Consider the following 26,334-nt stretch of genomic DNA (forward strand, 5'->3'; position numbering starts at 1 on the left):
GGGTGTTTCTTTAAGAGCGTTTCGGAAACGAAAAAATAGTTTTTCTTTTTGATTTCCGTATTTTATGTTTTTTATTTTCATATATTTTATTATTATTAAAAAATAAAAGTTTTTTTTTGGCACACGAGGTTTGTTCAAAAAGTTATCAGCCTTCAAATAATGGATTTCATATTGACAATAAACATTGATGAAATAAAATTTAAACGGCGTAGAATTGATGTCGCTATGGTGTGAACTACGATTAACTGGAAAGAAATTTTTTAGTATTTTTTTCAGACCTTGAAAAATCAAAAAAAAGGTTTTTCGTCTTTGAACGTCCGTATTTTGTAAATTGTAATTTTTTTAAAATATCGTAGTTCACAAAATAACGCCATTCTTACTGAACAAGAACTTTTTTGTCTTTTTGATTTTAAAGAACTGTGAGTCCCGGAATCCGTGTCGCGAGCGACATACCTTTTTCTGGAAAACCATTTTTTAAGGCTGTCAATTTTTTGAACGAGCCTCGTATGGCCAAAATAATTTTTTTAATATATATTTACCAATATAAGAAATAAAATACTTAAAACAAAATACTTGTTATATCCGTTTTATACGTTTTTAAAGAAACACCCGAATAAACGCCATTTCAAATGAGGCGAGGACCTGAAGTCCAAGTACTCTATGCAAAAAAATATCGCTTTAAAAGTATCTATGTAGTATAAATATCGACCGGTATCGACCAGCAAAGGTATTGATGTGGTATCGTATCGTATAGAATTTCGTGTCCCTAATTTTTGACCGTCTGCCTTATTCGCTGCGATTCCCATGGTGAAAATATTTCACATGTCTGGCCAAGATCCGACTCTCAGCGAATCTGAAAGAATCAGCTCATGGGCTGACGTAGCCAGGGTAGCCTGAGAATATGTTGGTGATATACGAAAAAATCTTCGCCGATATGATTTCGTTGCCGACTGAACAATGACTGATTTGACGAGTGCGTGAAAACGTGTCAAATGGGCGGACAGAATTCTGCACCTGGGTACCCGGTGACGTGGCACTCGAAGTTACTCTCACAATTTGGTTTTCATCATATCTAATGGCCAAACCTGGTAATCTAAAATTCTTGTGTGACTCCTTTATTTCCTAATAAAGAAACTGAATTAAATAGATCAAGATTTTGGTATTGAGAAGCTGCACTTGTAGAAAACTTCGAACAACATTATGAACAATGGCAGATTCTTTTGGAGCACTGTGATGATAAAGGTGGGGTACATGATGAAGTTAGTAATAAAATATCCACGAAAGCAAAATAGAAAGCTTTTTTGTTTTATTCTTGTTATTTAATAGCCACACCATGTATTTAACTCTCTTTTTAATTTGAAAAATTCTTTACTTCCGTTCTTCGAAAGAGATCCATATACCATCTCGTGTAGCTGTTAGAAAGGTTATTGCAGATATTTTAAATGGCTTTGCATTCTCAGACAAATGGATCGAGTACTTAGATAACAAAGTAGCGATTCCGGCCTTGCTCTGAGCCAAGCCAAAGCGCATTCCTGCAAAAAAAGTGAAAACATTTCTTAAAGAAATCGTTCAGTTATTGTAAATAATTATTTATTATTACTATTTTTTTTTAATTGTTAAAATTTTTAATTTTAAACTAATAACTTAGTATAATATTTATAATTTCGATTGTATTTTTTACCTGGACACATGCGTGGACCTTCTCCGAATCCCAAAAATAGACCATTTGCTTTATCTTTCTGACCTAGAAATCGCTCCGGTTGAAATCGCAAAGGTTGTTCATATAAATCGGCGTCGCTAAAATAGTATAAATATATTTATATAATATATAAATAAATATATATAATTATAGTATAAGTATATGAATAATATAATTATTACCACACCTGTTACTTTAAGGGAACTGACACTTTATTTTAAATATCAGTATAGGACCAATATTAGCATTAAACTAATTTTTAGCATAATTTTTAGCCAAAATAAAGAATTTTAAATGGTGATCTAAAATAAATTGTCGCAAGAATATTGCCGTACATCTAGTGCCTTCAAATATACTTGGGCTGCCAAAATTTAAGATAACTCAAAGTTGGGCGCCATCGGAACTGAACTTGAACCAACTGGGTGTTTTGGAGGCATGTAAACAAGCTCTATTGGATCATCAAATTCTGTTCCAGGGCTGCAAAATATACTGAAAGAATATAGTGTGATACCTTCGGAGAACACTTTAAATGTTGATAAATATGTTAGGCCCATGCAAGGTTTCACTTGAATTAGAAATCAAATTCGTCCTTTGTGATGCCATACAGAGAGAAACAAAGGGGGAAAAAGAAAGGCGGGCTGTGGATGAGAAAAAGATGAGAACCGAACGATAGCTGAATTACATTTGCATTCACCGCTTCAAGGTGCGTGATATCTAAACCTACTACAGCTAAGGTGTTGAGATATTTCACCTCATCCTCCAGACAGCTTCTGCAGAAAAGACTCGAAACAATACCAAGTTCCACCCGCAAAATTCGAGAGCTGCCGCTTTGTTAACCTTCGCAGGGTTGGGGATTTCGCACTACCACTAAATTTCACTATCACTAATTTTTTAATGACAGTTAAAATATCACTAAATTTTCAGTTCACCAAACCCGCTTATTTCACTAATTATTTAGTGTCTACCAGTGGCTAAAAAAATGTCACAGCTTTGCACATTTGCGCACTGTAATTTCTGACAGTCAATTCTCATTTAATAGCCACATTAATTTCATCTTATCAAATTCATATTTTGTCTTTGGCTTTGTACCATGGAATTGCTCAAATTTTACGGGCCTTTATACCCTGAAATTGCTGTTTACTGTATTCGTTCGCTCCAGGTGGGAATACGCCGCCTTTATGTTGAGGCCATACCATACATTTTCAATTGGCAAGATCGAACGTGTACAAAAGGTGTCTCTGAAATTTATACTAAAATCAGTAAAATTGTCTGATCTTATCCCATCTTACACATCTCGTTTTCGTTTGATCAACCTGAAGTTCTTTGAAAGTAGAAGATCGATTCTTTCACTCTCGTTCGTTTTCAGTGTTATTAAAGGTGACATTAAGTATTCCTCTCTGCTTCAACTTTATTTTTCTAACACCTCCCATAATTTTTCGTAACGCTCTTCCTTTCTATTTAAATAAATTCAACACCAATTATACTCGCAGTGGTCCTATTGAACGTGCCTTTCGTGATTTTAATGAAATCTCCATATCTAACGTGCTAGATTTTTAATTTTCTACGAAAGAATTTTCTGTTATCTTTTAGTTAGTTAGAGGTAAGCTTGTATACTTTAATTAATATAGGTATATATTGTATAATATACATATATTGTATAATAATACATTTTCATTATTCTTTAGTTTTCGTAGTCAGCCTGAAATTATGTTTTCTTGGCTTCTTCAAATAAATAAATAAACCCAACGCACGCTGAGTAGAGACGTAAACCTACTTTTTTAGGTGCAAGCCAAGGGCATCTCGATTCTCTCTATTCGCAGGGAACCCGTCTTGAGCATCCCCTGTCTGGATAGCTCATCCGCCATGGAGTTTTCTGCTACATCACAGTAAGCAGAAACCATAATGAGCCTAATATTGAAGAATTCGGATAGGATAGAAAGTGAAGAGAAAAGTTAACCGATCAGTTTCGAGCGCACCATCAGCGAGCATAGGGCACTAATTGCCGCTTATACAAATTTTGAATAAAAACCATTTTGAAAATGTATTTTTCATATATACAGCGTTAAACACCTAAAATATTAGGACTTATTGACAAGTTTTCACAATTCATTTGTTGCTAAATTAATTTCAGTATTTTTTTTTTTATAAAAATATAATTAATTCACGCACAAAATCCAAATACTTGTACATCCAGGTTTCATAATTTACGCAAATTAAAACAAAAAAATCAACAAATTTTCATAAAAAAATCAAAGTTTTGAATAACGATTTTGAGTACGCAGTTTTATAGCCCATTGAATTTTATAAGCTCAGGTGTAAGCTTTCGGTATCTCTAAAATCGCATTAATTTTTGACATTTTTTTTTGTTTAGCTAGCGGAATTGTGCATTTTCTACATATAACGAATACTCGTCGTTTTTTTAATATGCAAGAACTGGAAGTTTTCTATACCATTTTTTTTACAAAAATACCCGTCAGATAATAGAAATGTTTATGCTTACAAGGTGTGTATAAAAGATGTTAAAAATTATAAAATAGAATGAAAATTATGAGATTTTTGCAAATACTTTCAAATCAGCTCAGCTCACTTTCATCTTAATACTTCTCAGAAATAGTTTAGTGGAATTCTTTAGATTAACATTATCATTCCGATGCCAAAAAGGCATCGATTCTTTTTGTATTTTTTTTTTTTTTGTAAGATGAGTGATGAACTGTATTGTACATATGTTGTTGTAGTAAAATAAAATATTTCTTAAAACTCACTAATGCACTGCTTTCACTGGTATGATGAAAACCATTCCTACTGGCACTTGGAATGATTTACCGCCAACGGTCTGTGGTGGCAACTCAAATTCTTTCGTGCAATGCTTCAGTAATGCCATCATTGGTGGATAAAGACGCAAAGTTTCTGGAAAAGAAGCAATTAGTATAGAATTATAGGCAATTTTTACAACTACATGAACTATATTAGAATAAATTCCTTTTCTATTCGCTTAGAATGTTAACAATCATTCCAGTACCATAAAGTGTTGCTCCTAAATAATTCATCTCCTGTATGGCTTCATAGCACACTTCGCCGCCATAACGAGCCAACACTTCATCTATTTCCTTCTGAACACGCGCTTGCACGGAGGGATTTTTTGCATACTAATGTAGAAATTTGAATTATAAATAAAAATGTAATTTGCAATTTTCTAAAATGTACCTCGTAAAGAGCAAATGCCATTAATGAAGATGATGTCTCGAAACCTTCTAACAAAAATGTACTACAATGGCCGACCATTGTCGCGACATCAACGTGCTCATGCGACTTTTGTCTAGCCTCAATGAGCCATTGTAAGAAATCACTTTCTTTTTGTGTCACACTCTCTGACCCCTTAGCTGGACAACGTTTGTCTAACACTTTTGAAATGATTCCTTGGAGCCATTGTTGAACGTTTGGTGGCACGTAGCTGCAATTAAATGCAATGGTTCCATGAATTACAACTGAATGCATCATTGCATCTACTCACTGGTATTTTATGAGGTTGCCAAGGAGCGGGGAGAAAAGCAATGCAATAGTTTCCAGCAAGCTCCAGGTATTTGGCAAGAAAAGATTTTCAACGAGTTGAGTAAAATCTGAGTTAGTGTTGGTGAATGAAGCGCCATCAAGACCGTAGGCTGCCGAAGCAACCACATCGAGTGTATACTTAGAGAAAAGCTGTAAGAAATGAATGGGGCGATTAGAGGTCTGTTGTTAATGAAATGAAACTAATTTGACGCACATCTTTGCCTTCAAAACAATTGCTTGAGGTGCGTATTTGTTGGGAGACATATGCTTCAAGTTTTTCGCAAACACATTTAATATGATGAAACGAAGCTTTAACCTGGAAGAAAACATTCTTTAAAATAATAATAAAAATAGTAAACTGATATTTAAATTATTTGTAGTTATCAACAACTGGTCAAAAATCTTTTCGTATTCTGTTAGTATGGATAAAATTATCTAATGATCCAATGTAGGTTTTTTAAAGCTTGGAATTCGTAAAATGAAGATAATTAAAGCTCAAACAATTACTTATAGATTGCACTTCCTGAGAGAACGCGAAAACAACTCAGTTCACTCAAAGAAATAATTTTTTGTCGCCAGCATGGCTACGAGGAAAGTAAACAACGTACATAGATGATGAATTTGAATTTGTACTAAGTTCACCGCTAAAATTTCATTGAGAAGTAGTACTTAAAAATAGGGAGAGCGTATGATGAAAAGATGTGCAATCTATCATCCTTGGGGGGAAAGTAGGATTATGACACCAGTGTATACATATGTAGATGTTATTATATTGTTGCGAACGGGAAATTTTGCGAACCGACTGACAACAATAGCGAGCGAATGAGATGCCAAGACAAAAGCATTAATTCACCTTGATGGTTACAGCAGTTGGTGGGACAAAACTCACCAGAAGATACGAGCTGCTAGTTTTAGAAATTACTATAGTTATTAAGCACATGTACGAGTATATAAGCAGAGGTGCAAGCGTATTCCGTCGTATGTTAGGAAATTGGGAAATTTGGTATGGGTAATCTAGTTTTTTAATTACGTGCTTCACTAAAGCATTTTTTTTTGACAATCTAGTGATTGAAGTCAGAGGAATTATTTGAATTTTTGCGTAAGAAAATCCATAAAAATATGCATTACGAGGCTTTTGCTGGTGTTGCTCATCAACGCTTCCGGAAAATTCGAAACATTACTAATTACTAAAAAACTAAAGAAAACATTTGTGTGAACGATCAGGCATTACTAGACTATGATAATAGAATGCTAGATTTTGTTATTTACTTCTGCCGAATTGAATGCATACTATTTTACTGCTATTTTGAATAAAACAGTCCATCATAGCGCACTCGTAATCGTTGTAAATCGCTTTAAATGTTATGTATTGTATGTATTTGTATTTAAGTATAATGATTAGGTATTATGCGTGACAACTCAAATTATGACGTCGTTGAGGTTAATACTCATATTAAAAATATAGATTTTCTTTTTTGAACTCTCACAATGATATTGAAATTTTCTGTATTAAAGTACTTTGGGAAATCGAATCTCTAATAATGTTTAAAATTTTGTTCCCTTTAAGAAAGTCTCTCTACCTAATGAACCTCCAGCATTTGTAAAAGTAGAATCAAAGTTAAGTCAAAAGTTTTTGGCAACACATTAAATCCAGTTGCAAAGCAAATGGTGATCTAACAATTATTGTCTGTGAAAACTTTGTATCTGAAAACCCAGTACATTTTTGTAATCTATTCCCAATTTTGTTCTAGCGTTTTGGTATTAAAAGATTTTTATTAGTAGTCTTAGATTACAGATTTAGTCTTCTATATTATAGATATATAGTTTACGATTCGTACTGCCTTACTCAGGTTAAGTTAAATGGCTGCCCTTGGGAGTGGCCCCCTCGGACAAAAATTAAAATGTATCCGTTGTGATACCATGCTGGGAGAGGAACCAGACAGAATCCAGGGCATGGATTAGAAGATTTGAGGATGACGACCAACGAGTTGCGATTTACGTTTGTGTTAACCGCTTCAAGCTGCTGATGAGTTTCACCAGATTTGTCATATTTAAGCCCGCAATATACGCTGGTGTAGCGGAAAATTAAGAACCCAGATGTTTAAACTTTGGCCCGACGAGAGCAGGGCAGCTGAGAAGAAGATGCTGAGATGATTACACCTCGTCCTTCAGACAGCTTTTGCAGAAAGGGCTTGACGCAATACCAAGCCTCACCGCATGGACACCTAACGAACAGTGTCCGGTGAGGATGCCTACCTCGCTAGCTGTGGCTTTGTTAGCTTTAGAAGTTCTCTCGAGCGCCCCCAATCTACTCGCGGCCAGAAGGACCTCACGACTTTGTACATTTGCGCACTAGCCAATCGCTCGCTGAGTTCTTAAGGGAACTCCAGTCCTCTCATATTGCACTGAAACCGTCTCAAGGGTTCCCTGTCTGGCCAACTCATTGGCCTTAGAATTTTTGCTTTATGCCGCTGTGTCGAAGTATTCCGATGCAATCGAATTCCCCCGACTAATTTCGAATGCACAAACAGCGAACCCAGCACTCTAATTGCCGCTTGGCTGTCAGAGTAGATATTTACCTCCTTTACTGTTATTACAGAACCAAGCAGCCACAGCTTTCTTAGTTGCGGCTACTTCACTTGGAAAACACTACAGTGGCCCGGAAGTCTAAATTTGAGCTTGATGGGGTTTTGAGGTTTGGGGTAGAGTATTGATCCTTGCAGAATATTCCCTCACCAACTCTTGCCCTGTTGCTAAATGTTGCACCCTGCCCACTCTTGCCTTGAAGGAATATGAATGGAAAAAATTCCTCTCGAACCTAGCGAAGGCGTGCAATGATCCAGCACCATGGGGATGAACTCAAAGTTGTTGAGAATGCTAGAGTGTCCGTAGCTTAAGTTTAGCTTATGGCTCGAACACCTCAATCAGTTTGAGGCACGTGGTTCAGAAGTTTTCACTGCAATGTCCACGGATTCCACGTTCATCATAGCGTTGAGTGCTAGAGTAGGTGTGGTCCGAAACGCCGCACTGATTCCAATGAGGACAGGCCTTTGAACCCTCTTCAACTTCTTAACTTTTGTAATCCCTTCCAGCGAGTTCCAACGGACAAGCACTCCGTACGGCGGAATTTTCTTTATAATTGTGTTATAAAACCAAAAAGTAACTTTAAGCGAAAGACCCCATTTTTTTGCCAATAGCGCCCCTACAACTATACAAGGCTACTGTTGCCTTCTTAATTCTCTCCTCACTGTTAGGCTTCCACGTTAACCCTCTGTCAAGGACAAGTCTCAGGTACTTAACTCTAGCCGAGAGCATCAACACGGTGCCTGCCATTGAGGGTATTGAAGTTAGAATACTAAAAATCATCGATCAAAAAGCCATTTCCACTTGCACTTTTCAATACCGTTTACTGGAGCTGGTTCGCGCGTGCGAAAGCCCATTTAATTCCAGTTGCAGCGTGCGTGGTTAGTGGATGGTGAAGAATGACAAGTTTAATCGACGCTTTGGTCGATTAAATTGCTTTTCATTTCCTCAGTACCTGTTTTCGGGCGCCATCTGACACTTTTATCGGAAAGTTTGACATATTTTACCATTAACACACTCAGAATGTTTTGATGTGTGAGCCATCATATAGTCCCCAGGACAGTCGGTTCTACGTTACCGGAACGACCCGGATTAATATCGGTCCAAGGACTGTCGCTCCAGCAGAATTCTGTGGGTGTATTTATGCTACAACAACAACAACTGAAAAAAATGCTGCGCTGTTAGTTCACCGACGAATTACGGAATGATAAGGTTGATAATTACGGGAAGGCCGTCTGTTGTTGAGCCAGAAAATATCCATGCTGTGCGCGAAACGATTGAGCACGGTCGTGCATACCGAGAGATTGAGGCTTGACTGGGCATTAGTATGACGAGCATTAATAAGCTTTTTCATTGGATATCACACAATTTACAAAATACCTTGGAAACGCGACTGGATCAAGTGATGCGAAAATTGGTTAAAAAGTACTTTGATTATGGATGGAGAATATTTTGAAAAGCAATAAAATCGTTTTCAACCATCAATGTTCATTTGGTGTCGATTGTTAGGCCAGAAATATAAATAGAAAAACTCGTATTTTATATTACAATACACTACTACCACTATTTTTTCTAAATTTTCTTGAATAAACCCTTGATGCTTAGAATTGAAAATTAGTTGAAATGATAATAGAAGATCTCTTAACTTTTCAAGAAGTGATTGGAGCAAAAAAAATGTTTTTTCAAAATTGTTCGTCCTCAGTTCGTACTCGTAGTTTTGCCATATTCTCTAGGGAAATGTGCAAGGAAACGTTCACAGTCCAAAATAAACGCATATGTATGTAAACAAGGAAAACCAATTAAAGAATATATCGGTAAAACAGCATTTTTTTTTTTCATACGCCGTGTACATCCGGATGCCAGCATAAAATGAAATGATGGAAAGCCGTTCCACCATTCGCGCTATTGTCGTATACTCCTAGCTCCAACTTTTTCTTTTCTATCTTTTTTGTCGTGATATTTCTATGTATGAAATGTTTTTGTTGGTTTAGCGCCAGCACCTTGTGTGTAAATTTATTATAAGAATAACTTCAATTATTTGCCCATTTACTTCAATATTTAGATAAGTACGATTGACCACGTTTATACATGGAGATTTCAGTTGCTTTCATTTTGCGAATTCTCGTTTGGTGTTGACTGCCGTGTTCACACATGGCACAATAACATTGAGAAGAGCGAGAACACAAAGGATGCTGACAGAGAACGAGCACCGCAAGTAACAAGTCGAAGGAACAAATGTTTCCCTGTATATTTTATAGCCGCTCTTTCCCAGCGTTATCAACATACGCGTATGTTTATTTATGCCAGTTGCTTCATCTATTCACCGCTTGCTAATGCATGGCAAATCGAAGAGGCCCACTATCTCATTTGCTTTAACATACACATAGCTCATTAAGTCATTTTTAAATTGATTATAAGCATAGTGAATTGATTGTAACTGAGGAAGCAGAAAGTTGGTAAACTCAATGCCAAATAGATTGAATAGATGGAAGTCCTAAAACATCGTGGTTGTCCAACAAAATATTAATTTTTGTTTTTGTGTATTAAATAAACTTATGGAAAATGTTTTAATCCTCTGTTGGACACATTTTTATAATCTTTGGTTGGTCACCCGGATCTGCAAATACAAAACATGGCAAAGAAAGCCAAGGTCCTTTGACTTTTTGGCCCCCTCGATGAGAAATGTGTGATCATTTGAACCATGCAATCGACTGTGCAATATAATAAATAATGATCTTTTGCTTCGCCTTCACAATCTTTGGTACGGTGGAAAGTGAATTAACCACTCTATTATTTTTTTGTTTTGGTACATAGCTGCTGATTGTAACAAAGTTTCATGAAAATCAAACAATGAAGAAAACACTGGGCGAGAAGTGTTCTTTTTCGTTTCTGGTGGAATGCAGCGTTTGTTGGATCGTATGGTGCCAACTAATGCAACGTTTTGTATTTGCAAGGAAGTTTATCGGCTCAGAAAAACTGTTACGAGACGAAATTTTTTGACGACTTTATCGAATATATTGGTCCTTGAAAACATCGAAAATCGTATGAATAATCCAGTCGTGATTTTTCAATTCACTACTCGTTTGGCAATGAAATCATTTTTCAACAAACTAATCACTATCACTGGGAAGATTTTAGTTAACCAACCAACCGGAGCCGATACATTCACAGCGAAGAGAGAAGGCAAAAAGTTCATTTTTATTGTATTGCAGGTCAACAGAACTCACAAATTTCCTATACATGTTTTGCTTGTCTTCTACCGAACCCGTAAATAAATATTTTACTATGCATATTTTACCATAGATTTTATTGTAATCAACTTTTTTCTTCCACTTTATTCGAAATGAGTCGAAGTAAAGCACCGGCTCAAAAAATAATTTTTTTCACAAACCAAAATATTTTTCCTAAATCCAGAAATCAATAGAAAATTAAATTTTAGGAAGCTATTGGGTATGGATATAAGTTTCAGTCCTTTCTTAGCCAAAGTTACGAATTCTTTAAACAATTAAGTAATATATGGTATCATGTGAAGTATGTGCCATTGGAAGCTACAACTCTACTACATTTTTCAGGCAGCATACGATTCCTCTGACGAAAAATTCGAATAATTTTGACTTAATCCATTCATTGAGTCAGTTTGCGATGCTCTCGTAAGAAGTGAACCGCTCTCCAATAAGGGTTGGCTGCATTGATCGGAACAGATGATAATCCGAAGGTGCAATGTCTAGGGAATACGGCGGGTGGCGCAAGATTTCCTAATTGAGTCCCTCTAAATTATTCTGGGCCGATTAAGCAACATGTGGCCTGACGTTGTCATGCAGCAAAATCAGTTTGTCATGTCTGCCGTCCCATTTCGGTCACTTTTCTTTGAGAGCTTGATTCAAACGCATTAGCTGCAGTCGATAACGATAGGCAGTGATTGTTTCAGATAGTTTAAGGAGTTCATAAAGATGACACCCTTCTGATCACACCAGATGCACAACATAACCTTTGAAGCATGAATATTTTTCGTTCGCTGTCGATGGACCTGGTTCATCTGCAAGCTCCAACAATTTCCACGCTGAGGGTTATCATAATAGATCAATTTTTCATCGCCAGCGACGGTGCCGTTCAAGAAGCATTTGACAAGTCACCAAACGTCTCTCGATATCCTTCTCCTTCAATTGATGTGGCACCAATTTCCCCACTTTCTGGACAATTCCCATCGCGTGAAAATGTTTCCGACGGTTGATCTGCCAACATCCAACTCTTTAGACATATAATCAAGGGTTGTTGTATCTTCAAATTTTTTCGGTGCCCCTTCGCGATCTTTATCACTCACGACGAAAGTGCCACTGTGGAAACGTCGAAACCACTCTTGATGGAGCGCGATTACCGTAAATATTGATAAATATACGATACGTTTCAGCTGCACTTTTCTTTAAAAGGTAATAATGCATGCTGTTTTTTCGGAACGAATGTAGACATTTTGGGCGTTAGCTAAAAAAGGATCTTTACGTGTCAAACGAATGTCAACTACTGCGATCGAGACTTCACATATACTCCTTCTAATTACCAGTATATTACGAGAGGAAACACAAAAATGATATCAGCAGCGACACCTCTTTTAAGAGGGTGGAAAGTTATCCGCATACCATACCTGCCAGCTCAAGTCGTTAGTTATAATAAAAATATGTTTAATTCATCTCCAAAGTCGAAAGAGGTGTAACCAGACTTGGGTGCCCAATGGAGGGTTAAACCTGTACCCAGACTTTCTGACTAATAAATTTACATACGTAAACAAGGAATTGTAGAATCTTGTTATTTTCTTTTGCTTTTGTAACTTTAGGACAATATTGTGGTGATAGCAAAATATATGCAAAAAATTTGCATTTTCAATTAAACGGATTTCAACAGCAAAAAAGTTTCGGATATAATCCAACCTGACCCTACATGCGACTATAAAGTTCGTTTCCACCTGCACTTCACACTCGATCTCACTGTAATATATAAATTTCCCGTAAAAATCTCAGTAATCACAACTTCCACTTAAAAGCACGCTCAAATGAAATTACCTTATTTGGCGTAAAAATAGGCACAACTTCAGCGCGCATTTGTTTCCATTGTTCACCTTTTGCCACAAATGGGTTGCAGTACACCACTGGGTCACGTTTTTTATTAATCCATAACACATTATCTTGGAAATGTTGAAACGAACGTATCATCACCTCCTTAATCATCTCTTGGCTGCGCACCAATACCGCTGGCTCGTTGAAGAGCCGATAAATGCCAATGTAAGGGAGATGTGGATGCGCACTTTAACACCAAAAAAAAAGAGGATTTTAAATACAAACGAACTTTCAATAACTCAAATTCACCCTTCGCTTACTCATAAATATTCTTATATACATCACCGTAATGCTTGCAACCGAGAAAAAATTCACACATATTTCCAAAAATCGGTAAACCACGCGGCCCCCGCACGCCTTGCCTCTGCCAATAGCTGCATTTCCACAGCAGATGAGCGCTGAGCAGCAGCGTTAGCGCGAGGCATAGGTATGATAAAATCATTTAAGATTCAAGTTAAAGGACTCAAATTTTTACACTGAAGGGGATGTTGAGTACACACTTTACTGCTTTTAATGTACCGACTAAACTTAGCTTTCACGCTTGCCGCCAAAAGTCGTCTAGCAACCGATTGCAAAAATGCATTTGCAGTTGTTTAAATATGTGCGCACATACGTGCATATACCTTCTGCTCAAATATGAACGAGACGTTATCAATAAAACGGTGCGCGGATGACATACGGCAAAAATAATTTTTTTTGTTTTTTGGTAGGACTGTTATAAGCTTTCGTGGCAAATTTCAGCGTGATATGTCGCATAGTTTGTTTTCTGTGCTACTGTAAACAAGTCAAGCTCGAGTGTGTTCTTCGAATTCTCTTTTATGACTTCAATTGTCTCAAAATGTTTTCCACGGAGCGACAACTTGAGCAGAAGGTATTAATTGGCTACTAAACTGCTATTTGAATCATTTGTAGTTATAGTAGGGGGGGAGGAGAAAATGTTGTTCAGCAACTGATTACAAACGAGCACATCAAATATGTGCGCACATACATACGTTTTTTTTTTTTTTTTTTTTTTTTTTGGCGGTGAGGTAGGGTTCAAAATGCCTTCGCACTTACAGTAACCGTCGTCTACTGCGTCGAATGGTGTAGCCACTAAAACAATCCCTCCCCATTCCTTCCCGGATGTTTCCTCTGCCCCGGGACTACAGTAGTATTTCATCGTAGGCAGAGGAGATCCAAGTAGGCGTTCTGTTCAGAAAGAAGCCTTTTCTACTCCCCCTGCGTCCAGGGTCGCCAATTTTGGAGCCAGCATCACGCTATCGGCTCATCTTCTACTCAGGTAGGATGGATGTATGTATATTGATCATCTCTATCCATGTCAAATTTCTTGGCACGTAGGATGCGCTCCACGTACGTGTCAATAAATTGCCAGCTTTCTGCACTTTCGACCATTTTTTGGATGATGTTGTCTGCTTTTAAGGGGCCTAGCCTATCTTCTATTGCTTTGCGCTCTGATGTCCACCTCTCACATTTGAAAAATGTGTGATCAGCATCGTCAATAAGTGCATCTCCGTAGATGCATTCAGCAGTTTCTGCTTTCCCTATTTTGTTGAGGTATTTATAAAAGTACCCATGTCCAGATAGCATCTGGGTGATGTAATAGTTCACCTCACCGAATTTCCTGTCATACCATTTATCTATGTTTGGTATCAGTCTCTTTGTCCATTTTCCTTTCGCCTCTGACGCCCAGCGCTCTTGCCATATTTGGAGTGTGCGTGCTCGAGCTTGTTGCCTTCTGGTATTTGTGCGGTCGCATGTGTGGTCGTCTGTGTCATTTGTCTCGCTCTTTTTGAGATCCCATAGTTCTTTTCGTTCCCTCGCTAGGAGATCTATGGGTATCGTACCGCTAATGATAAGTACTGCTGCTTCCGATACCGTGCGGTAAGCTGAGGCAACACGGAGGGCAGCAGTTCTTTGGGCCTTGGCAAGAATCTTCCAACGACATTCTGATTTGAGTGTGTCCGCCCATACTTCACAGCCGTATAGCAAGATGGATATCGTTGTGTCCATGAGCAGCTTCCGCCTGCTTGCGATGGGGCCTCCGATATTAGCCATTAATCGTGATAAGTTTGTGATTATTTTGGCAGATTTTTCAGCAGCGTGTTGGATTTGTGCCCAGTAAGTCAGCTTGTTGTCAAGTCTGATGCCCAGGTATTTCACCACTTTTGAAGTCCTTATATTCTCCGTGTAGACCGGCATTATTACTTCTAGAGGTATGCGCGCCCTCGTAAGTAGAATTAGTTCCGTCTTTTCCGGAGCCAAGCTAAGGTCGTGCGAGTCGAGCCATGTCTTGATTCTTATCAACGTCTGTGAGAGTTTCCGTCTTGCCGCGTCTAAATCGCGTGCGGTAATTACTGCTGCAACATCATCCGCGTATCCTACTAGATAACATTCGTCGGGCATATCGATGTTGAAGATGCCGTCGTAGCTGACGTTCCAGAGATCAGGGCCTAAGATTGAACCTTGGGCCGCACCTGAAGTTAGCACTTTTGTCCGTTGTCCTCTACTTGTGTCGTAAATGAGTACACGATCTTTGAGGTAGCTACGGATCATCTTCATCAGGTATTGAGGTATTTTGTAACGCTTCTCAAGTGCGTCAATCATATCCTCCCATCCTGCGCTGTTGAAGGCGTTTCTTACGTCAATCGTGGCTAAGAGCACGATCGGTCGGGAGAAGTGATTTCTGCTCCGTGCTTTTTCTACACTCTTCACTACATCCTCAATTGCTCCGGTTGTCGACCTGCGTTGCCTAAAACCGTGTTGCCTATCTGAGAGGCCACCCGATTTGCTTATCGCTGCTGCTATTCGTGGCTTCAGCAGTCTTTCTAACAGTTTCCCTGTCGTGTCGAGCATGCACAAGGGGCGGTACGCTGATGGGGCTTCCGTGTCTCCTTTACCTTTGCTTATGAGAACTAGCTTTTGCCTCTTCCAGATTTTTGGGAAGATTCCTTCACATAAGCAGACATTATACATGTTTAGCAGTACTTGCGGACGTTCGTTTGCGATGACTTTCAGCACCTCCGATGGGATTCCGTCAGGACCTGGCGCTTTGTTATTTTTGAGGGTTGCTGCTGCTGCCTTCAATTCCTCTACCGTGAAATACGGTGGCAAGTCGTTTTCTTCTATGTATTCCCTATCTGCTCTGAGGTCGTGCGTAGGGAAGAGTGTATTCACTATGTTTTCCATAGTGGCTTCGCTAAGTTCAGGAGGGCGCTGCCTTGCCCCTAGCTTATTTAGCACGATTTTATATCCTAGTCCCCAGGGGTTTTGGTTTATATCGCGTCTTAGCTCCTCCCATTTTTCTTTCTTGCTCTTCTGGATGACCGTCTTTAAGATGCGTTTTGCCTCTTTGTATTCGGCGTGCTCTTCTATGGCGAGACCTGTTCTACGTGCTCTTGTGTACTTCCTCCTTTTTTTGATGCATATTTGCCTCAGACCGCAGATTTCATCTGTCCACCAGTACACGGACTTCTTCGGGTGTGCGCCTTTTATCCTGGGCATTGCTGCTGAGCACGCTTGCGTTATCCTTCTCAGGGTTATCTGTATTTTTAGTCTGGCGCTATTTGGCTCTTCATGGTTTGACTCGTTTTCGTCAATTTTGGCGATGAGCTTTGGTCTATCGAGCTTTCTTGCGTTCCATTTTCGTGAGCTTTTGTTGTATTTCGTTGCGCTTGTATTTGTCTCTCCAACACAGTAGGTGATGTACTGGTGATCACTGCCATTGTAGTCCTCAAGAACTGTCCATTCACGTATATTACTAGCGTAACTCTCAGACACTAGAGTTATGTCCGGTATTGTGCCTTCACAGCCAGGTCTTCGAAAGGTTGCTTTGTTGCCCACGTTTGCAACGACGAGCCCTAGTCTTGCGGCCATGTCTAATATTCGTTGGCCTCTCGAATTTGTTGTTCGACTACCCCATTCCATGGCCTTGGAGTTAAAGTCTCCGGCGATGATGAGATTTCCGCTTATTTGGCGAGCTAAATCTTCAATATTTTCCAATTTAGCTTGGAAACCCGCGATGGTATCACTTGGCGTAAGGTAGCAGCTTATGATTGTGAGGCGATGGCTCGCTATCCAGACGTATCCATTTCCTGCTCCGCTATTCGTCACATGGAGCTTGGAAATTTCCTTGCACCATATTGCTGCTGTAGAAGAGAGGTCTTCTATAAACCAGCCAGCACTTGGAGAGGCGTACTGTTCGCTTAGTATTGCTATGTCTACTTCATGTTCCAGCATGATTTGTGGTAGGAGTAAATCTGCGGTAGTGCATCTGTGCATGTTGCCTTGAAGAATTTTTATCATTTCGACATATTTTCGCTGTATGCTAGGCATCTAGCTGACCCTAGAATGTGGTCAGTGTAGGCAAGACCTTTATCGCGGCATATACAACAGTCTGGTGGGTTGCTGCATTCCTTGATTTTGTGCCCTGGCTTCCCGCATCGTATACACAGGCCTTTACCTTTTCTATCAGGCCCCTTACACTCCCATTGTAAGTGTCCGGTTTCAAAGCATCGGTAGCATTTCTTTTTGTCAATGCAGAGCCTCATTTTGCAATTGATCCATCCGATCTTTATTCGTTCCTTCTGGAGAATTTTGCCCGCGTTTTCAGAGGTTAACGTCACGTACGCTCTTAGCTGTTCTCGGCTGTTTGGTGCTGATAGCTTAACCATGGTTTCCACATTGGTTTCGTCTAGTATTCGGTTTACTGCTGTTACAACCTCGTCTGCTGTAGTCAGCGAGTCTAGATCTCGTATTTCTATTGTTGATTTATTATTCAACTCGTTCACGGAGGCTATGTCTCTCATCTTGCCCCTCAAGGTTTCATGGAATTCTGGGCCGGCTTTTGCGCCTTTGTCAAGTTCAAGGAGAAGCGCGCCCGTTTTCGTTTTCCTTATTGCTCGAACTTCCACCCGGTTTTCATCTGACTTAACATACTACCGGAGGTTTTGCAAAACTTCAGCGTAGCTTCGTCCTTCTGCTGGTTTGAAGAGTACCGCTTCTGACCGTCTTTTAATTTTCCTTTCGCCTTTTCTTGTCTGGGGTCTCTGCTTGGTTTTTGTTTCTACGTCTTGTTTCTTCGTCTTCTTTCTTGTCACGGTTTGCCACTCCGTCTTACCAGTCTCGCATACCTTTTTCTTCGCCCCTTGCTCTACCGGGCTGGATGCCCTCCGCTTTGATGATGCAGCAGTCGGGGTCATCAGGTCGCTTGTCGCAGTTTGTGCTTCTGGTGGTTTCGCCGCCCTTGATTTCTCGGCCCCTTCTTCCGCTTTTGTCCAATTTCGTCGTAGACTTTCGATAATGTCGAAGAGCTCGTCTAACTCGGATACTCCGGACTTTACATCGCTGCTTATACTTTTCTGTTTCTGCATTGCCAGCTTCATTTTCTTAAGAGTGAGGCGGCACTTCGCGAGAGCTTCTTCTTCACCTATCCTCATCTTCGCTATAAACTCCTGTTTCGGTGAGTTTTTTCCGGGATGTAGGCCTTGTTCACCTGTGGGAGTGTCAAGCGCTTGTCGTTCACTTGGTTCAGGTAAGGACGGTGTCAGAAAGACGTCAGCCCTCTCGGTGGGTCTGCTTTTTTCCCCAAAAGTCCGTGGGGGCGAATGTTGGATCTTGCTTTTCCTTCGGAAAGCTTCCAGGCCTTCGTATCCAGGTGATCCTCTTTGCTGTATTGACATCATTTGCTTAATTGTCTGTTGAGTTTTTGTATTCATCGTATTTGGGTCCCCGCTTCAAGCCGCTATCTCCGCTCGATGTGCAGTTGCCGTGTTATCCCCGCGGTTTCTATGCTATGCAGGGAGGCCGCGCAAGGGTTGACGCAAAGCCTTATGAGCTGTTGCGTTCAGAGCCAGGATGGCATAAGTCAGGAATTTCTCATCTGAGCCTGTACCGCTAACTTAATGGCGACGTAGCTTTGAACGTACTTGAAGACCCGCCACGGGTTTAACAGGACGGAGGCGGTCTACAACATTAACCTGAGAGCCGTTTCTACAGGATTTCACTCCTGTGTACTAAGGTAACAGACTGTTGTATCCGTCAGCCCGAAGTGTTCTAATCCAATTCGTTTGTCAAAATCTATATCCGTTTCGTTGCCATTTCCGCTTGTTACATCACACTCCGTGTGTGATGGTGTGAATACAGCCGCTCCAACTAGGAGAGCAGACGCTGACCAGAAAGCCGCTCACTGTGAGTCAGACGCTTCTGGGTTTTTGTATGTTCACCATGCCCACGCATGATGAAGGGGACACATAGTTATTGAAGGGCGGTGTCTATTCGCCTTTGTCGCTGAGACTTCATTGGACTAGCTAGCTTTTGTGCCGCGCCCTCTGTTTCAGCCGCTCCCTGTCGGGGATTGCTTATTCGTTAAAAACTTATTCGCAACTACCCTGCTACTGCAGGCCTTCCGGCGATCCGCAACCTGCCGACCCCCCCGGTAGCTTAGAGCTCAGCTTAGCCGTCCGATCCCTAAGGAGCGTAGACCTCCGGGTGCGCACATACATACGTTCATACATATATTAATTGGATAGTAAACTGCTATTTGCATTATTTGAAGTTATAGTATGGGTGGAGTAGTAAATGGATAAAATGTATTTATTTTTTTATTTATTTATAACAATTCATACAATAATAAATTGCTGTACAAATTATACTTGTATAAGCGACACTAGCCTCGTAGCTTTCAGTCGTCTTTTTATTATATTAAATTTTTATTATTTTTCATTTGAGTTCAGTAATATTAAAAAGTAAAATAAACACAGTTAATATAAAAACAAATTACAAATGTTGAGCCAATTAAATTAGATTAGATTTAAGATAATCGGACTATGAATAAGTTCGTGCGGTTTTTTTCGAAATTTGAAACTTTATTGACGTAAAATGGTTACAAATTTAATATTCAAAATATTGTCCATCGCTTACTACTACTTTTTCCCATCTTTCTGGCAATTCACGGATTCCCTTTGTGAAAAATTCGGTCGGTTTTGCCGCAATCCACGAATCGATCCATTTTTTGACTTCATCGTAATTACGGAAGTGCTGGTCAGCCAGGCCATGTTGCATCGATCGGAAGAGATAGTAATCGGATGGCGCAAGGTCTGGACTATACAGCGGGTGGGATAGGACATCCCATTTGAGCGTTTCTAAGTATGTTTTGACCACTTGTGCAACATGTGGCCGAGCATTGTCATGTTGCAAAATAACTTTGTCGTGTCTATCGGCGTATTGCGGCCGTTTTTCTCGCAGTGCTCGGCTCAAACGCATCAATTGTCGTCGGTAGACATCCCCCGTAATCGTTTCATTCGGTTTCAGTAGCTCATAATACACAACACCCAGCTGGTCCCACCAGATACACAGCATAACCTTTAGGCCATGAATATTCTGCGCCGACGTCGATGTTGAAGCATGGCCAGGGTATCCATACGTTGCCCGACGTTTTGGATTGTCGTAATGGACCCACTTTTCATCGCCAGTCACAATTCGATGCAAAAAACCCTTTCTTTTGTTCCGTTGAGGCAGTTGTTCGCATGCCATAAAACGGCGTTCAACGTCTCTTGGCTTCAATTCATACGGCACCCAATGGCCTACCTTTCGGATCATTCCCATGGCTTTTAAACGTTTGGAAATGGTTGATTGATCAACTCCCAAAGTTTTTGCAACCTCTTCTTGCGTTTGAGCCGGATCTTGATCGAGCAATTCCTCCAATTCGGTATCCATGAACTTTGGCGGCGCACCCTCGCGTTCTTCGTCTTCCAAGCCAAAATCACCACTTTTAAAGCGTGCAAACCACTTCTGGCACGTTCGCTCAGATAGAGCATGCTCACCATAAACTTCCACCAAGATACGATGACTTTCGGCTGCTTTTTTCTTCATATTAAAATAATGAAGAAGAATTCCCCGCAAAAACACATTATTTGGCACGAAATTCGACATTTTCAAGTGTGGTAAAAATATTGTTGTTTACGCTTCAAATAAAAAACTTATACTGACGTTTGTGCCTTACGACAGTAGCTCTCCAATGAATGTTTGGAAATGTGGATCGATGGAATAATAATCAAGTTACGCCATCTGTTGTAAAACCGCACGAACTTATTCATAGTCCTATTATTATTGCAAATTGTACACTTGAAGAATATCATTAGAGCTAGGTGTTGATAATGCTGTGTTTAAGTTAATGTTGTTAGAGCACTGATATTCGATTGTTTTCGGGCTTTGAGTGATCAGGTGTTGTACTGTGTTTAGTCCGCCGTGCAAGGGACAGCAGGATGGGCTTTTCCTAGTGAGCAGGTGAGAGTGGGTAAATATCGTATGGTCAAGCCTTAATCGAACGTAAGGCTTTAGGACGTTTGAAGACAAACTTGTAGGACAGCATGGTGACAGTCTTTTTGGGTTTAAATTGTGGTAATGATGACTTTGCGTTTTCCAATCATCTGGCTCTTCAAGAATTCTTTTTTTTAATGAAGTGGTAGAGATCAACTCTGCTAAAACACTTAAGCATTAGTGCAAGGGTTTTAATAACTCGTTTAGCAGTTTCATCGGCAATTTCATTTCCTGTAGTTTCAGCATGCCCAGAGGACCACATAATCTTAATTTTGTTGTAGTTATCAGTGAATTCCTAATGAATGTGATAGTTCTATTTGAATTGTTTGGAGATTTGATTGCTGTAATGCATGATTTGCTATCAGTACATATAATAAATTTTCCCTTATTTTTCTTTGCGTATTTGACGGTTAGTTCGATCGCTAAAGCTTCAGCCGTGAAGATCGAGCACATAGGATGGAGAAGCCATTGTGTTATTGTGTCTTAGTTTTTGTTGGTAACAGCCGAGAAAGTATACTCAGAGGTTTTAGATCCATCAGTGTAAATAAAAATCCATCCTGAGGCATTGTAATGAGCAAAAGTCTCTAGGAATTCTGATTGAAAAATTAAGTTTGGCGTATCTTACTTAGACCGACTGAGTAAGGCGTCTTCGAATGATTTCGCGGTGATGTGCCAAGGGGGGAAAAGTTTCTCTCGGAAAAGCGTTATGAAATTTTCCTTAGCGAAAGCGATAGCTCTTGTTAAGGCTGAGGGTATCCTTGGCTGTGTTTTTCGTGAGATTACATTGTTGAAAGCGTTTACCCGGGTTGTGTTGGTGGTATCGAAATATTTTGCCAAAATACGTGACGTTGAATCAATAACTCTGTTAGAGATGCTCGGTAAGCTGATTTCTGCTAATAAACACTTTATTCGAGAGGTAGGGAAAGCTCTAATGCTCCGATGAATTGCGGCATGATAAGGAACTGCGATTTTGCGTATTGAAGATGTTCCATAGTGTTCGTAGATTGGAAAGGTGTAGTCAATTTTTGATAACAGGAGTGCTCTGATAACATTAACAAGTGTAGTTATGTGTATATAACTATGTTTGCTAGATAGGTATTTGATGATGTTTAATCTAGTTGCTAAGGAACTTCTAATATAGTTACAGTATGACTTAAAGGAATACTTATGATGTATTATTAATCCTAGCAATTTTAGGGTTTCCTTTGCTTGAATATTGTAATTACCAATATTTATAAATATATCGCACGGACTTTTCTTTCGGCGTATGTGTACCGTGACATTGTTTCCAAAAATTGAAGAGTATGACATGGACGACATTTGGTTTCAACAGGGCGGTGCAACTTGTCACACTGCCAAAGTTACACTGGAACTTTTGGCTACCGTTTTTGAAAACCGAATAATCAGCCGAAATTCCGATATCAATTGGCCGCCTCGGAGCTGTGATTTAAGCCCGTTGGACTATTTCTTGTGAGGAGCCGTGAAGGACAAATGCTATGCGAACCATCCAGAGACGATTGATGCTTTAAAACACGAAATCGAAGTTGCCATTCATGAAATTGGAGCCCAAACAATCGAAAATGTGCTTAAAAATTGGGTTGATCGAATGGCCTACTGTAAAGCCAGTCGTGGCAGTCATTTGAACGATATTATTTTTCATTCATAAATGACAATATTGATTAGTTTTTTTTTTATAGCCGATTCAAAAAGCAAATTTTACATGGCCCACCCTATATATCATGCACGCAATGTGCGCTGATTTATCATTTCATAAGCCATTTGAGATGTGCAGCAGATGTGCTGGGCGGATGAGGGAACTTTCTAAATACCTAGCGACGCATTAAATATTTAACATCACTTCTACTATAACTCTATGAAATTCGTCGAAAAACATAGTTTTGTGGCTAAAAATACACGCAAATTTTGCACTGCACATAAGCTATCATTTCAGAAGACTATTATGAACGAATTAGTGTGTAGGGACTTGATATTTTTTCATTATACTCTTATATTTGAATTAATGTATTGTATATAAATTTATAAGCTTATTTCCATTTATATTTACTATCTTATTTGATTGGTAGTTAGAGCACTTACGTATTTATTTAAATTTGCGCTCTCCGAAAGTCACAAGCACGCGTGCGATGCTATGAATAGGAAATTATATACGAGGCACACGTGCACATACTGAGTGAATACTTATATGAAAGCAAATTAAAAAAAGTCACAAGAGCTGTGATACAACATAATTTTCTTAATTTCCATCACAATTCCATCAGAACACAATCACATAAATTACCAATTTGGAAAACTTTCTTTTTTATTAACTAATTCAAGGTTTTCTACTTTGTATTCAACGACATGCATGTCACAAATTATGTTTTTTATGGCCATTCATACATTCATACATAAATATATACAAATGTATTCATGCAAGAGTCAAAAAAATCCTGCTTGATGGGACATAACTTTGTTGACCTAAAAATTTATGAATATGTGACATAAATGTGCGCAATGCGCCATTGTGACAAATGTATACACGTGTTTAGGGGGGACTCTGCAGGAAAATATGCGAGCTCAAATTCAGCATTATTCTAGTCCTCTAGCCCCTGAGCCACCGCTCATAGTGACTACTCTCAATTCAATGCTTTTTACCGTTGAAGTTGGGGGAATTCGGAAGAAGAATGTAAAGTTATTTTGTTCTCAAGCATTGTTCTCTCTGCAGGAGACTCATCGCTTGCATGAATATATGCAGGAATAACATAAGTGAAAGCGTGTTATGAAACATACAGAGAGAAACACGTATAACACATGGGCTGAAAAGTCACTGGCCTAATACACAGATGGCAGTAGTTTTATTGCATTCGCCTCTTTTCGGTTTTCAATAAGTACTAACCCTAAGAAGACAGCAGTTAAAATTTCATGACATTCTATTCATTAGTGCGTGAATTATTGTGCTAAGAGTGACGCTAATTTAGTTATTTTCAAAACAAAGTATCAAAGAGAGTTTCGTATTTTAATTTCACACTACTTCTTGATGGGAAAAATATTGTTCAAGCAAAGCAATGGCTTGAAAAGTGTTATGTGGACTCCGCTCCATCAGAAACAACAATGAAACAAGGGTTTGCTGACTTCAAACGTGATCGTAGCACACTGATGATGTACAGGGCAGTGGACATCCAAATGGAGTGGTAACACCAGAAAACATAAAAAAATCTACAAAATCGTATTGAATGATCGAAAAGTAAAGTTGCGTGAGTTAGCTGACATCGTAAAGATATCAACAGAACGTTTTGGCTTCATATTGCATGCGTATTTCACTATGAGAAAGCTCTGTTCAAAGTGGGTGCCGCGTATGCTCAGTGTTGACCAAAAATAAGAACGTGGCAAAACTACATTGATTTGAACTTTGATTTGCTTCCACATCCAACGTATTCGCCAGATTTGGCGGTCAGCGACTTGTAGCTATTCGCAGACCTAAAAAAATGATCGCCGGTAAAAAATTTCGCTCGAATTAGGAGATTATCGCTGAAACTGAGGCATATTTTGAGGCAAAGATAAATCTTTTTGGTATTGAAATGTTAGAGCGGCGCTGGAATAATTGCGTTGTTCTTAATGAAAACTACGTTGAAGAATAAAGCTAATTTTAAACACTCAAAAAAACGTGTTTTCTTTGTTAGGCCTGGGACTTTTTAGCCCATGTGCTATATATACTATATTTAGATTTGCAAGTCGTCATAAAACAAATTAAATACATATCAAGGGCATGTGAGTATATACCGAGCCATACATATATTATAACACATAACGTTTTTATGCTACTGGGATTGAAAAACTACCAACCTTAATTACAAAATAGGGGAAAAATAAATAAATAATAACAGCTTACATATACGTTCATATACAACATAGCTTATGTATGTTAGTATGGGCGCAGCTAAATGGGAGCAAATTATGTAGTGAATTAGGGGTTCAAGAAGGGTAAAGTTCTGAATATATTCCGCTAGATGCTTTTAATATGTCATAGCTCACGACTTCTATTTTGCACTGGATTACATTATACGCTAACTTAAGGGTGTCCGTTCCGATAGGCCAATCGTTGAAAATGTTAATGAAATCATGAAGATTAGCAAGTCGAGCCGTCTACTGAGGACTTACTCTATTTTTCAGGAATAGAAGATAAGACAAAATATTCGGCGCGACAGAAAAAGGTGTTACTTGGCTAAAAATATTCATACAAACGAGTGTATTCGTATTTTCAAAAATTGATTCAATTTGATGACCCTTACTGGTGCAACGATCAAAAATTAAATACTTATCAGTGCACAATATCGTCAAATATTTTCAGTTCTTTCGCCATTTGATTGGCAATTCGTTGAGGACTTCGCTCAAGCCGCTTCTTCACTTTTTGCACCATTCCAGTCTTTTGATGACCACTTCCAGCATTAACGTTTCGCGATACTACTAGTATCATTGTAACGCATAATGGTGCGATAAACAAAAACTTTATTTACTTTAAGATGCTCACGCTCACCAGCCAAATATAGCGCAATCACACTATTACGTTTTAAATCCATTACGAGCGGTCTGGAGTGACAGTCCTTGGCCGGATGTAAATCTGAGTCGTTCCGGTAACGTCGAACCGACTTCCTTGAGAAAGATAGGATGCTTAATTTTGAGCCACTTTGTATATTAATTAAATCTTATAAATTAAATTTGATTTTTTTAGGAATACGCTAACTTTAAATAGTGCATCATTCGGGTCAAAGGGATTACACGATTTTAGGGAGTTCTTTTTTTAACTTTTCTTCTATGAGAATTTCCGAGAAGAGCGAAAACCTAAAAAACCAAATAACCGTGAATTTTCATATTAATGGACATGGCAAAAATTTTTTTTTGATAAAAAATTATAATGTATGTAGTGTGCGAAGACATTCAGGCTACTCTTTCATTTAATAAACAAGAAAAAAATAAATTTTAATCATTCTAATAAACCTCTTAATAAATTTAAATTTTTCTGAGACAGCTAGATATTGGAGGTTTCCTAAAATATTAAACGATTTGTTGAATAAGATTAAA

General features: G+C 38.9%; 2 protein-coding genes across 3 annotated transcripts in view; one reads left to right on the plus strand and one right to left on the minus strand.

Annotated features, from left to right (window-relative positions):
* The window catches only part of LOC128858295 (tyramine/octopamine receptor-like), a 153,254-nt gene that overhangs the window by 109,983 nt on the left and 16,937 nt on the right, over positions 1–26,334 (plus strand). The gene's annotated exons all lie outside the window — the stretch shown is intronic.
* Positions 1,318–13,492, minus strand: LOC128858296 (probable cytochrome P450 308a1). The gene is made up of 9 exons (XM_054094448.1): positions 13,200–13,492; positions 12,886–13,126; positions 5,463–5,564; positions 5,211–5,398; positions 4,904–5,150; positions 4,719–4,845; positions 4,462–4,606; positions 1,682–1,797; positions 1,318–1,532 (listed from the first exon to the last, which is right to left on the minus strand). Exons 1-9 carry the CDS (start codon positions 13,379–13,381, stop codon positions 1,369–1,371), a joined length of 1,512 nt encoding a protein of 503 aa, XP_053950423.1. The 5' UTR covers positions 13,382–13,492; the 3' UTR covers positions 1,318–1,368.

This window comes from Anastrepha ludens, chromosome 3 (assembly GCF_028408465.1).
Source record: "Anastrepha ludens isolate Willacy chromosome 3, idAnaLude1.1, whole genome shotgun sequence".
In the NCBI taxonomy this organism is placed as follows: Eukaryota; Metazoa; Arthropoda; class Insecta; order Diptera; family Tephritidae; genus Anastrepha; species Anastrepha ludens.

Bases quoted from the DNA above. Each gene is read 5' to 3' on its own strand.
- LOC128858296 (XM_054094448.1), bottom strand. From the start codon at position 13,381: ATGATTTTATCATACCTATGCCTCGCGCTAACGCTGCTGCTCAGCGCT. The intron at 5,565-12,885 runs GTAATTTCATTT...GTTTTCTTCCAG, and splicing joins CTATTTTTACGCCAAATAAG to GTTAAAGCTTCGTTTCATCA. The intron at 5,151-5,210 runs GTGAGTAGATGC...ATTTAATTGCAG, and splicing joins GGCAACCTCATAAAATACCA to CTACGTGCCACCAAACGTTC.